This window comes from Triplophysa rosa, linkage group LG11, assembly GCF_024868665.1.
Source record: "Triplophysa rosa linkage group LG11, Trosa_1v2, whole genome shotgun sequence".
Classification (NCBI taxonomy): domain Eukaryota; kingdom Metazoa; phylum Chordata; class Actinopteri; order Cypriniformes; family Nemacheilidae; genus Triplophysa; species Triplophysa rosa.
In genome coordinates this window covers 10078669-10091795 of record NC_079900.1, presented here as the reverse complement: position 1 = coordinate 10091795, position 13127 = coordinate 10078669, and the positions used below count along the sequence as shown (strand labels likewise).

The window sequence follows — 13127 nt, the reverse complement described above, 5'->3', positions numbered from 1 at the left end:
TAGGTAACAGGATTTAGTTTAACCCTTTCATGCTTGACGTATAGAAACCTCAGTCAAGATGTTTATCCTTTACACACCTTTCACATTTTCAAGTGCACATCTGAAGAGGTGGCCAAGAATAGAAGGATAGTGTACCATGTAGTGCCTTATGTATATGCCATCAAAACCTGTGCAAAATCAAAAAATGGCTTTTCCGGCAGCTGTGCACTGTAGTGACCTCAATGCACGAAAGTGTCCAAAAGCCAAATGTGCTCTGTACTGCATGTCTAGATTTTAGATCAGCACTTGTAGACTCTTTCAACAGTCAGTGGTCTCCATATTCTTAAATGCTTCTTTTATTTTTGCAGAGCTACCGTATCACACATTTACACAACTGTTCGTGAATAAACAATGTGCAGCTCAAGATGTATGCTGGTGTATTTAAATTGGAAAAAATACTGGATGCTGGAAAAATGCTGGAACTCTACACCATTCACAAATGCTACAGTCAAACACCAACAAAAGTCCCAAGACAGCTAAGCAAGACAAATGATTCTACTTTAACACATGCTCACAACTACATAAAAGAGTCTATCGCTGCCAAACAGGACCGGCCTTTGTTTAACTCCTACGATAGAAGAAATGTTTTTTTCTCTGGACCTATAACGCAATGCAGTGTTTGTTTCAAAACCTCTAAGCATCCTAATTATTTCAAAGCAGCAGGATTGTGATGAAAAAACACATTGTGCATTCTCTGCTCAAGCACTGATCAGTTCTGAAGTCTTTGTTTTTATGTAAAGGAGGTTCGGTCGGCGGACGCAAACCTCATGAAAAAAACATTCAGTGTCCAACATAACCTCAAGCCTGCAAAACATACACTCTGCTTGTATATTCACTGCAGTCTACGGAGTCTGCAACGTCTCACCAAAAGTCACAGTACTTAGATTAAAACTGCTGTGTTGGCGTAGATTTCATTAGAACTTTGGGGGTGTTTGTGAGGAGTTTGTGAGGCCTATAGCCTGTGGTATATTACAGTAAGAGTGCGATAAAAAATGTGAGAACATACAGTACTGTCAAGCTCACTATCTTCATTATTCTAGTGTCCCATAAGTGTTGTGATAAGTTCTCGCTTTCCATTTACATACAGCAGTCTTTAAAACAAACATATGAATATTATAGCACCAATACATTGTCCTAGTTTAATGGTTTGATTCTTTAGTTGTTGACCAGTTTGTGAATAAGAGTAGCGCCCGGTTTATTTTCAAGTCTAATTACGTTACAAAAGCCTCAATGGCGAGTGATATAGAAAGTAATGGAGATCACAAGAATACTCTTGATCACATACTCTTGATAATTTGCCTTAATGTAATGTGAGTTTGTCCATATACAAGCAGGATGGTTATATGGTTTATTTAGTCCAATGTTTATTTCCATCCTGTAATGCACAGATACCTGAGTCACTCAGTTATTGATTATTCACAGTGGGTCATATTCAGACTCTTTTGAAATCCAATCTGCTCAATTTCTGTTTTTGGACAAATCAATACATGTTTTGTAAAACAAAACTTAGTAATATAAACACTTCTGCGCCTCCATCAAAAAGCACATTGAAATGTAAGCATTTAGAAGTGGGTTTTGTTCAAGTGAAATACAAAAGTGAACAGTATGAAAATTATTATTTTCTGTTGAATACATCAGAGTACCATAATCCCAATGTCTCTGAATATACAGTTCCGGTAAAAAGTGATGTCCAACTCTGCTTTCTATTCAAATATGTTATCAAAGATTGCAGCACCCACAAATAATCATTTGGCATTGTTGTAAAGGCGCTATAAATTAAAGTTCAGCTTTGAGAATGATTTGAGAAGGCTTTGCAAAAAACATGAGAAAAGTTATAAAAAGTATAAAGACAGCTGAGGAGAATGACTACAAATCTTACTACATGAGAGGATCAACAAATTTTAATAGCAAATACATTTATAGTCAATGTTTGCTTTATTTCCTGCAAGCTTTCTGTTTTTCTATGCATTTTTTGTATGTTTGAATAAAACCCATATTCCCTGCTGTAGTTTGCTATTGTGCCAAGGTTTTGTTCATTTTGTACTATACACCTCATTTATAAATGGTTTAAAGGGGTCATACGACACGGCTAAAATGTCTAGACGTAGATTTGCGGGGGTGTGGTTACACGAGGCGTTTCAGGCAGGTCTGGGTGAGCGTTCGCTCTTAGATAGAATACATCTTTTGTTCCCACACTTTCATTTTCGCAATTTTACGTGTCTAATACATGCATGGGCAACTAATAACACACCAAAGACCACATAAAAACACTTATTCGCGCTATATGACCCCTTTAAACCGAACCTAAAGGAGCATTAAAAACAAATATTGTACAAATATGCCTTTCCAAAATAACTTTTGGTCACTACTGTAGTAATCGTGGAGTATACCATCATATTATCATTGTGCCACCACATTATTTTATTAAGGACTGCACTTTTATAAAATATAGCATGTGTTGAGATTTACCTTATTATCGCTCAGGCCTGTCACCTGGTCCACAAATTCTTCTTGAATCATGAAGGCGGCCAGATTAGCAGTGTAACTGGCCAGGAAGATGACAGCGAAGAAAGCCCACACAGACACTATGAATTTACTGGTGCTGCCTTTGGGGTTTTGCACAGGTACAGAGTTGTTAAACACCAGGCCCCACAACAGCCACACCGCTTTCCCCATGGTAAAAGACGGTCCGTGGGGATCTGTTGAAGACAAGAAAGTACATTAACATCCCGTAGTTATATACAAGCGTTCCTTCCGTGCTTTCATTTAGACAATAATAAAGTCTTGCTTTTGCATGCTTATAAGAGTATTGCACAGAATAATGACAATGCAGCACCCTGCTGCTCCCCACTGATGCTGTTAATCTTTTTTTCTTGTCTGTTTCATTGCCCTCTAGTTTTGATTTGAGTGGGATGGCATGCAAAGAGTTCCAGACATGTTTCATTACGGAACGTTTGGATAATACACAAAAGTGCGTCTGGAAACCTTTCTTTGTGGGTGGGTGTTGAACTAAAGCAGATGCCAACGTCAGTTCGGTTTATCTTTAGATCTCTTTCACATGCTTCTCTTTTCAAAAAAGTATACATCTGAACTTGAAATGAATCATCTGACACTTACAAATGCTTTTTTAATACTGAAAAAGCAAACAGAGTCCAAATGAGACTGCATACATTTAATCTGATCGCGACTGAACAAATGGAAATGAATTGAACTTTATTGAACTAACTTGGAACCCCAAAAGCACTCAGCAGCAAGCACAGTGAAATTAAGTATAAATGAAGAATACATTATACTTTGAAAATGGCAGATTGAGGGGGATCTATCAGAGCAGGCCAAGGATTTGCTTGCGTTGTTAAAAAAAAAGTTTGACTGCATTGCAGGGTGAAAAGTGGACTCACTACACAGGGTTTGGTGGTTACGTACCTTTGCCCTGAGCTAGGTTCCTGTTGAAGCCCAGGGGGCTGATGTATTCAAACATGAAGACAGCCATTGCAGTCACCAGCAGCAACATGACGAACATCATGACCCACACCGATGCACTGAAGGGCTCTGCAGTCGGGAAAGAGCAAGAAAAAAGACAAAGTCAGCGACTATCATCCAAGCATTCTGCTTGCCCAGTGGTTTGTGACTATAGACGAGCTGAAAATATTAAAGAGCTTCACTGTAGGAAGTAAATGGGAAACTGGCAAGTGTCCACTGGAGAGGTTACCCAGACTTTGTAATTATTGGCCTTATGCTAATTAAATAATGGGTTGCTGATCTGGTGCCATCAAGCATACAGAAGCACAAAGGGTCCAATAAATCTAAAAACTGCTTATCTGAGTCCAGCCCACTTCAGCGGATTTGTAGGACACTTTATGAGTCCGTTGGATCTATTCGGATCTATTGATGCGTTAGCAGTCGTGATCATGTCTATACAGCATTAATGGGAGTGATAGAATTGTATTAGAACTTCTTAGAACTCAGAGAAAGTATGTACATTTCAAACTATAGCGTCTGATAAAGTGAACGCCTGAATAAGTGGTGCAAGAAGACAGCAAGAGCAGATGGCATGTCTTCTGGTGAAGGAAGCAGTTTGCTAGCAAAGCAAAAGAGGCAAGAGGGCAAATTAAGCTGATGACTGGTTTCAGCACTCGAGAGAAACTTTACCGTGAAAATGAGCTCAAGTTAGCGTTCAGACTTAAACTGAAAAAGTGGGGGAAATTACAATAGTAGAAAAAGTCAAACTGACACAAAGCTGAAACTTCTGCTTTTAAGAAATGAAATAACACTTTGGCCAGAGCAGAAGCTTTGTGGTCAGTGTGAGTGCATATTGAACATATTAAGCTGCCAAAACGAACAGGAGCTTGATTTTTTGTCTCTCTAACACTTCGGATGTAATGTTTCTATAAAAACAATTATTAAATTATTATTATTATTAAAATATACACACACATACAGTACACTTTTAATGTCGTTCACACACCCACTCAACAATGTTATGATAGTTTACTAAAACTGAAACTCTTAAAACATTTCAGAGAATTGAAATGAAATAAAATATCGGCATACTGTAAATATTATTTGAAAATTCTGAACTAAACAAAATGAGCAATAAAATGAAATATTTAAGGGACTAAAATTATAAACTGAAAATAAATTAAAACTTTTCAACTTATGTCAAAAATATAATGTAAAAAATATACAAATATATAAAAAAGTATATAACCCAATGACTAAAAATTCAACTACAATTAACAAAGATGCCTTAAAAATATAAAAATAAAATCTGATTCAAAATATTACTAAAATATATATGAAATCATTTTCACTCTTGAAATTTTTTTAGAAGTGCGTCATTAAAGTCTTCACTAAATTGTCTATCACACAGCAACACATTGATCTGTGTAAAATAACCGCTAAAGCATTCTTACTGTTGAAAATCAGACGTGCCCCACCACAACCATGAATAAACCTGTTCTGTATATAGTTACCTAAGAATGCAGATGGAGAGACTGTTCCGTTGCTACGGGATACCATCACACTAATCCCTGTTTCCACGAAGGGCACAGAGAAATCAATGACCTCCGAGCGCTCTTCATTGATTGTCAGCGAGCCCACGGCCATGACGGCTTTTTTGTAGACCACCTGTGGCAAGAGACAAGATGCCATGGAGGTTTAGACAAAAGCTTTGAACTTTATACATGAAACACCTCCAACCACTCAAGATTATTCTGATTCAAATAGCTCTACTTACTTTTATTTTGTAATAAAACCTCCAACCAACATTGCATTTTACAAAACTTTTTTTTTTCTTTTTTCATTTTACAAAAACCTTTTTACAAAACTTTCAGTGAATTAGAAAACTGCAGCCTATCCACATCAACAGCTTTGTTCATTGGAATCAACTCACATCTCCCACCATGCCGTTCCACATGTTGTTGATCTTTTTCCCATGCTTCCCATTGGTCACCAGATAGAGGTCATATGTGAACTTCACATTCCGTGCGATCTTCTTAAGGATGTCGATACAGAATCCTTTGCAGCACTTTTTAATGTATGTTCCTCCTGCCTCTGTTGTATTGCTGTTGGTTAGAGCACATTAATCACAGCTCAACATAAAGGTAAATATCTGAATCATGATGTCAGGACCATTTTACACTCAGCTGACCGTTGCATTTTCTAAACTCTTTCATTCTCTCGGGAGAGATATTGAATGTTGCAATGAATTCCAAACAACAGGAGGAAAACCATAATTTTTGCTGCAAATTCTGCTGCAAAACCTTTGAATAATTCACAAACCACCCATAATCTAGTTTCCTACTTAGATTAAGTAACATTTCAGGACAATTTTGTAAATAGGTATTATTGTAGCTTGTTACTCCAATTAACCAGGTGATGTTTTCACCCATAGAAATCAAATTATGCTGATTAAACCTTATATTTACATTTACATTTATTCATTTGGCAGACGCTTTTATCCAAAGCGACTTACAAGTAGGAGAGTATATAAACATTTTGTCAACACGCTTAATGAAAGAGAAAAGCATTATAACGACAGAAGATTATTGCAACCTTTCCTTATTTGCAAGATGATTCTTCATGCATGTGCATTTTGCTTTGGTGCCCACAAAAACATTGTGGCAGATTTTGTGAACACATGCCATTACCAGATTTATATGTGCTCTTAAATGGGACGTTTTCCTAAATGAATAAATAAATAATTAAACAATGTTGACTGAAAGGCACTATCAACCGTTGCAGCAAAATATTCTGCACAGCAGCCTGTTTACTCACAGCATCCAGTATCTGAGATTAGAGTACAGTAGGAATAGTCTGCTGAACAAACATCTGAGCCTTTTACTGTTGAACTTGAGGCACTTCTTAACAATGAATAGCAGGGCTTTCCCTGGAGAGCCTCTCAGCCATCAAGTGAGTTCCAAACCTCTGGAAATTGTAGTCGGTTAGAGATTTCTGAAGCCTCGTAAAGACCACCAGCAACCTTGGTCTTGTTTTCCAGAGTGAGGAGAAAGACAGTTTCATTTACAGGACAATCAAGATGATTATTTCATTTAGACGAGAGCGAGAAGGTCCTGTCCTACCATACTCCAGCTTTTTTCTAGTCTCTGTTTTCTTGTAAAACCCTTACTGGTTAAAGGGATAGTTCACCCAAAAATGAAAATTCTGCCATCAGTGACCACGTTTACATGGACAACAATAATCCGATATTAACACGATTCAGACAATACTCTGATTAAGAATGGACCTTTTGCTTAGCTTAATCCGTCTAAACTCATAATCGTAGTAAGCACAAATCGAATTAAGACCGGTGGAGTACTCCTATTTTAGTCGCATTATCGAAGTGCGGTATAGACATGTACACAGCGTAATCGCACTATTACCGGCGCGTAGGAACTTGCGACAGGTTATACACACGCACGGCAGTGGACAGCCGTTTCGTTTTACGGCAAACAACATGGCTTCAAGAAACAAGAAAGATGCCAACAATTCTAGAAAATAAATGAAACACCAAAAACTGTATGTGGTACCATGGCGAAGACGAACTTTTTGTTGACACACGAAATTATGGAGGGAACGTCGACACAAATGTATGGACACAAATCCAATGCAAGTTAATGGGTGTATCCCTTTAAATCACACTACGCGACTTTTAAAATCTGAGCAGATCAGTAAATTCTGTACATTTTTAGGGTTTTTAAAACAATGTTTCAAAGGGACAGTTTACCAATAAATGAAAATTTAATTCTGTCATCGTTCACTCATTCAATGTTATTCCAAACCTGACTTTCTTTCTTCAGCAGAACACAAAGAAAATTTCCTAAACACAAAGAGACATTTCCTAAAATATAATCTTGTGTGAACAAATTACAGAATTTTTCTTTTGGGGTAGACTATACTTTTAAGCAATTTATTAGAAGAAGCTTTGTGATTGGCTAATTCAGAAATCTTACATCTGTGACTTCAAACATTAATGTAATAGATTTGTTCACACAAGCATCAAAGTAGAGCATTTCTAGAAACTATACAACTTCTCATTCAAAATTATCCGAAATTTTATCAAAAATTGATAAAAAACTGTCGATTTATTTTGACAGATGCTATTCACACATGACACATTCACACATGACACACTGTATGAACAATTATCATTACATTTCCAGAAAGGCCTGTGTAGTATAATGCAAAAGGGTCTGAGGGTTAAAAGATCCACAGTCCATAACACAATTTTCTGTGAAATCTGTCAATCCAGACTCAACCCAACTATAAATCGAGTCATTAGTCAAGGCAGAAATCGTGCACTGTAGTCCAACATTAACTCAATCAGATTAATCTTAAAGTGGAACCTTTTCCAAACAAAGAGCCTGAGAGTAAGGTACAAAGTACACATTTTTCATTTGAAGGGCCTTTTACACAGACATCAAAACTTTTCTTTTAGACTACTTACAGTACACTTAATACTGGAACAGTCCCTCTGGAGAAGCCTAGGGTTAAGTGCCTTGCTCAAGGGCACATGGGTAACGGTTAATGGATCGCCCCTTGTGGCGTTTAAACCTGCAACCTTTTTGTTAACAGCCCAGGCTATAACCACTAGTCGACACCATCTCCGTGGATTCAGAGGGAAACGTTGTTTCCAATACTAGACATTGTGACTAATTTTAATTCGGAGCGCTGTCCACTTAGCGGGCAGTCATACCAAAGTATCCAAGCTTGTAGAGAAACTTTGTCAGGGTTGCAGACAGGACATAGCTGCATTTGTAATCAAGCCACCATCTGTGAGTGAAGAATCTCAGCGGTGGAGTTCAGACACACAACACTGAAATTACTGTAGCAAAGCCACCTGGGAGCCTCATTTAACTTTCAGATTAAAGCTAATTAAAACTCAGCTCTCTGTGTTCTTTAAACAGATTAACACAAGGAAAAAACATTTATGAGTATACCTTGTCTCCACAGATTGCTTTCATTTGAGCAAGTTCCTTCTGAAACTCTCGCTGTATTGCACGTTTATATACAACAACATCTACCGTTAGAACAGTCTATTCACTAAGGAAAGAAAAGATAAGCGATGAAACAAATGTCTGCTGTTTATTCTCTTTTTTTTAAAGATTTTTTGAAGACTAACTGCAAAAAAAGGAGTGTTTGGGCAGAAAGAGAAGGCTGCGTGTCTTCTGAATCCAGAAATGAACAAACTTTTCTGTCCCCACAATGTGAGACACACACAATCGACTGTCTGGCCAAAATCCAGTTTAAAATCAATCTCTTCCTCTCTGCGCTAGTTGTGACGCACACGCTAAATTCCCCATGGCTCCTGCGAGCGCTTTATTCAAACTCTCACATGGTAGAATTCATATTATAACAGTCTTTTTCACATTTCGATACCCTGCGGCAATGAGACGCTCCTTTATGTGACCAGACCACTTCGTCACTGCCTTTACTATACAGCAATTACATCTTATGAGGATACACTGCCCAATTCTTTGTCTTTAAATTGTTCAGTATGGTGGACTAATGTGGCCACTTGCCAAGAAAGACATAAAAATATATATAGCCTAAATATTATTTAAGAAGTGTAAACTAAACAAAATTAGTATTGCCTTAGCAATAAATCCAAATACACAGTGTATGTTTAAATTGAGGCAGATAACAATAAAAAATTCATTAAAAATTCAATAAGAAAATACTTTTTAAAAAAGTACTGTACATAAAAACTGCTAAAATTAAATGAAAATTAACATGACAACTAAAAATATAAAAATATAAATATAATTTAAGCTACAATAAAACTGCAAACAAAACCATAATAACTCTTATCTCACTAATGTAAATAACTATACCAGAATGCACTTAAATAACCAATAAATAAATAGCTAAATAAAAACAAAGATTGCACGTGAAGTGATAGAAATATTATCACTGTACTCAATAACTTGCTGTGAGTGGTTTATTTTTAATACTGCAGTTGAAACAGATTCAGTGTGTTAATCTAGAAATGATTTTTTGAAACATTTCTCCGCTGGTTTGGTTCAGTAAAGCCGACCTCAAAGCTGACACAGGCTTCAGATATTTGAATTCTGACATTTACTTGGAAAAGCACAAATCTCAGTGGCTCTGAATGTAGTTGAATGTGTGTGTGCGTGCCCTGGTCACTGACTGAGGCATGTTTCCCCTGTGTCTGTGTCTTGTCAAGCTGGCAGCGCATCAGTGTTTGCATCTACAGCGCTGAGCGACAGCTGAAATAGAGAGTAAAATGACAGCTGAGGATTCCAGACGAACTGTTTTTCCACATCATCATATTCATCTCACACGAAGATCAGGCCCAAAAATAGTAAACCTTCACCTCTTGTGAGATTAAAGGAATACAGCAGATCATCCAAGAAATTACAATTCTGCCTTTTTTACTCTCTTTCATGTTGTTCCAAACCTGTATGGCCTGTATGCTTTGTGGAACATAAAGGCCCAATAAAGCTCTTTTATAGTCCTGAGTGGCTGGAATATTCAAAATATTCATAAGATGTTAAAGGCATAGCTCACCCAAAATGAAAGTTCTGTCATCATTTACTCACCCTCTTGTCATTTCAAACCTGTATGACTTTTTTCCTTTTGCAGAACACAATTTGTTTTTAAAGAATGCTGGTAACTAAAAAAAGTACTAACTGTTTTTTTAATAGTTTTATGTCCATACAATATAAGTAAATGCTGCGGTTTGTTTTCTTCAAAATATCATCTTTTGTGTACTGCAGCAGAAAGAAAGTCATACAAGTTTGAAATGATAAAATGGTGAGTAAATAATCCCAGAATGTTTATTTTTGGATGAACTATACCTTTAATGTTCTGGAAGAGTGAAAGTCATGCAGGTTTATGTTAATAATGACAGAATTGTTCATAATGAAAGAACTGAAGACATGTTCATAACAAGAATTTTTAGTAAACTGTACCTTTACCAACCAATAAAAATGTATATATTTGATAAATGAGCTTTCAAAATAAGTGAGAAAACCTTTAAAGCATTTCCAGAGGAATTAAATTCAACGCCTTAGAGGCAAACTAATATTTTAGGCATACACAGCACATCAAATTAAATCATTTATCAAATGCTATATAACCACCAGAATCATAAAGAAAAGAATAACTCTCTGATAGTGTTTAAGCAGCTTATGCTGAATTAGGACAGAACTTCCCTTTGGTGTTTTCAATGCAGTCAAATATTTTTACTACTGTGATAATACCTCAGTAGTTAAGTTGGGGGAGTCATTTCTCTTATAAAAGCAAGCAGACGAGGAACCAATAAAGAAAGACTGTGGAAAGCTACAGTGAGAAACAGAGAGAAAGTATAAAATACATGCAGGTCTCGGGGAGAACTGGGCCCTGTGCAGTGTCCTGCCAGTGTCTCTGCATGCATCAGTCATTTCTGCCTTCTCTTCCAAATGGCCACAATGGAGGCTTGCGCTGGCCTGTTTGCAAGTGGACATGTTTGGCATCCACAAGCCACACGTGTGTATTCTCGTGTGTGTTTGTGTGCGCTTGTGATCTTTGATGAGACTAATCTTCATGCATAGAGCAGGCTATAGTGATCCTATGAGACCGCATATTCTTCGCCCTATTTAGCAGTGTATAAATCCCATATAAGCCCCTGTGAGATTCTTTAAGGGATGGGGGCAGTTTTCACAAGCACACTTAATACGGCTCACGTATCACAACAACTTCACGACAGCAACCTATTAAATAATTGTCTTTGTGCGTTATTTTTTTCTTCAAAAACACCTGAGTGCCATCTTGGGGACAATGAAGCACTTAATAACGTGATCCAGTTACAAGTGGACAATGCAAAATACAGACAGCGCATTTCGGGGATGTAGTCAGTAACGCATGAGACCACATTGCATCTGTATTGTGTGTGTTGATGTGTCAAAATGTAATATCTGTAGGCTTCCTTGCTTTCTCAACATGATGTAAAACTACTGCAGGGTGTGATAAATGAAGTCACCAAATCAAGTTGTCACAAGAGACGCATTTGAGATGCATGTTACTACCAGGTGTAAACATTGATCTGTCTGGGCTGTTCACTTGTGATCTGATGCATTCAAGAGAAAGCTTTAAATCAGCCAGTAAAAAAGACCCTCGACCTACATCAAACATGCTTAAAGAGGGCTCTTACATCAAAATCCACGCCTCTTTATTTGACTGTTTATGGTTAAAGAGATGGTTAAAATCCATCTCTGGTGATCTAGTCGATGTACAGACAAATATAGGTGTAAATAAGGTCCGTGTCTGGTGACCGAATTACTTAAGTCACATTAAGAGACATTTGAAAAGGCACTATGAAGTGTAACAGCAAATCCACTTGAAAAACAATAGTAATAGACCACCTATTCTGTAGTTCATCTAAAGTACTAAAACTACGAATTAAACTTTTGACCGATTACTCTTTTGACATAATCCGATCTTAACATCAGGTGTAAACATAGGTCAGAGAAGAGAAACAGAAGTCTTACTCTTTGATGTATTTGCGACAGGGCACTGAGTTTCTCATGCAGGTGCCTGTGAGGCGTTCCACATTCTCCACGATGACAAAGGGCTTCTCCTCCAGCGTGACGATGCGCAAGTGATTGTCATCCGTCTCCGCATCGCCAAAAGAGTTGAAGCGTGGCCACACCGGATATTTCAAGGTCAAACTCTGGTTCTCCCATTTGCCCATCTGGAAAGAAATCAGAGGAGGAATGTTACATACACTTTTTTTCAAAGGAAAAAGCACAAAGGAAAAGGAAAAACAGAGCAAAACATAACTTCAATTTTAGTCTTTTCATTTGGAGCCTTGTACGTGTATAAAATGTTGTATAAACCATTGTTTAGATATTTTTAAGGTGCTTTTACACATTTGTGATACTTGAATCACTTGATACTTGAATGTATTACAGTTAGTTTGTATTACACGGAAGAATGAGTTTTGAGTTTCCTTTAAGAAAATAATGCCAAGTAGTACTGTCTGTTCAATAGACAAAGTGAGGTTAATAGTAAATACTGTATAGGTATGCAAATAAATTGAAAAGTAAATACATTAATAATAAAGAGCAATGGTAAGATGTGCTAGAGACACAGACATCAAGTTACTATTCTTCATCCGATGGCAGATAGACACATGATTTGTTGCTTTCACACAGAGCTCCTCTAATAAGAAAGACTTTTTACATTGCGTGTCAATGTTTCAAATGTGTGGTTTACATCTAATTTGGGAAAAAAAACTTTTCCTGGATGTTTGTGTATGTGTGCAATCTGTCAAAAACTTACATACATTTTGCCACTGTGTAATGTGTTTTAAGGGTCGAATCCCTGCATTTATCTTTGTTCTCTCTCTTATCCCATAGGGAATTGTGTGGGAAGAAGAGCGAGAGCAAACCATATCACATCATATCAACTCCGCAGAGCCAAGGACAAGATATCCATCACCCGGCGTCATATAACACAGCGTGACCCTATAACACAGAGAACACAACAGGGAGCTTTGGTCTTTTGACCTATCTATAGCCCACCACACTGTAAGACCATAAAGACACAAAGAAGGACTGATGTCAGACCACACTGAAAGAATAGAA

The 13127-nt window shown here is 37.2% G+C and overlaps 1 protein-coding gene across 1 annotated transcript in view; it reads right to left on the bottom strand.

Moving 5' to 3' along the window:
- grin2aa (glutamate receptor, ionotropic, N-methyl D-aspartate 2A, a) overlaps positions 1-13127 on the bottom strand; it is a 132288-nt gene that overhangs the window by 14576 nt on the left and 104585 nt on the right. Inside the window, exons 5-9 of the mRNA XM_057346461.1 lie at positions 12030-12232; positions 5432-5603; positions 5013-5166; positions 3463-3588; positions 2509-2738 (exon numbers count right to left, since the gene is read on the bottom strand). Of these exons, the coding sequence (XP_057202444.1) occupies positions 2509-2738; positions 3463-3588; positions 5013-5166; positions 5432-5603; positions 12030-12232 (885 nt within the window). The remainder of the gene's footprint in view (positions 1-2508; positions 2739-3462; positions 3589-5012; positions 5167-5431; positions 5604-12029; positions 12233-13127) is intronic.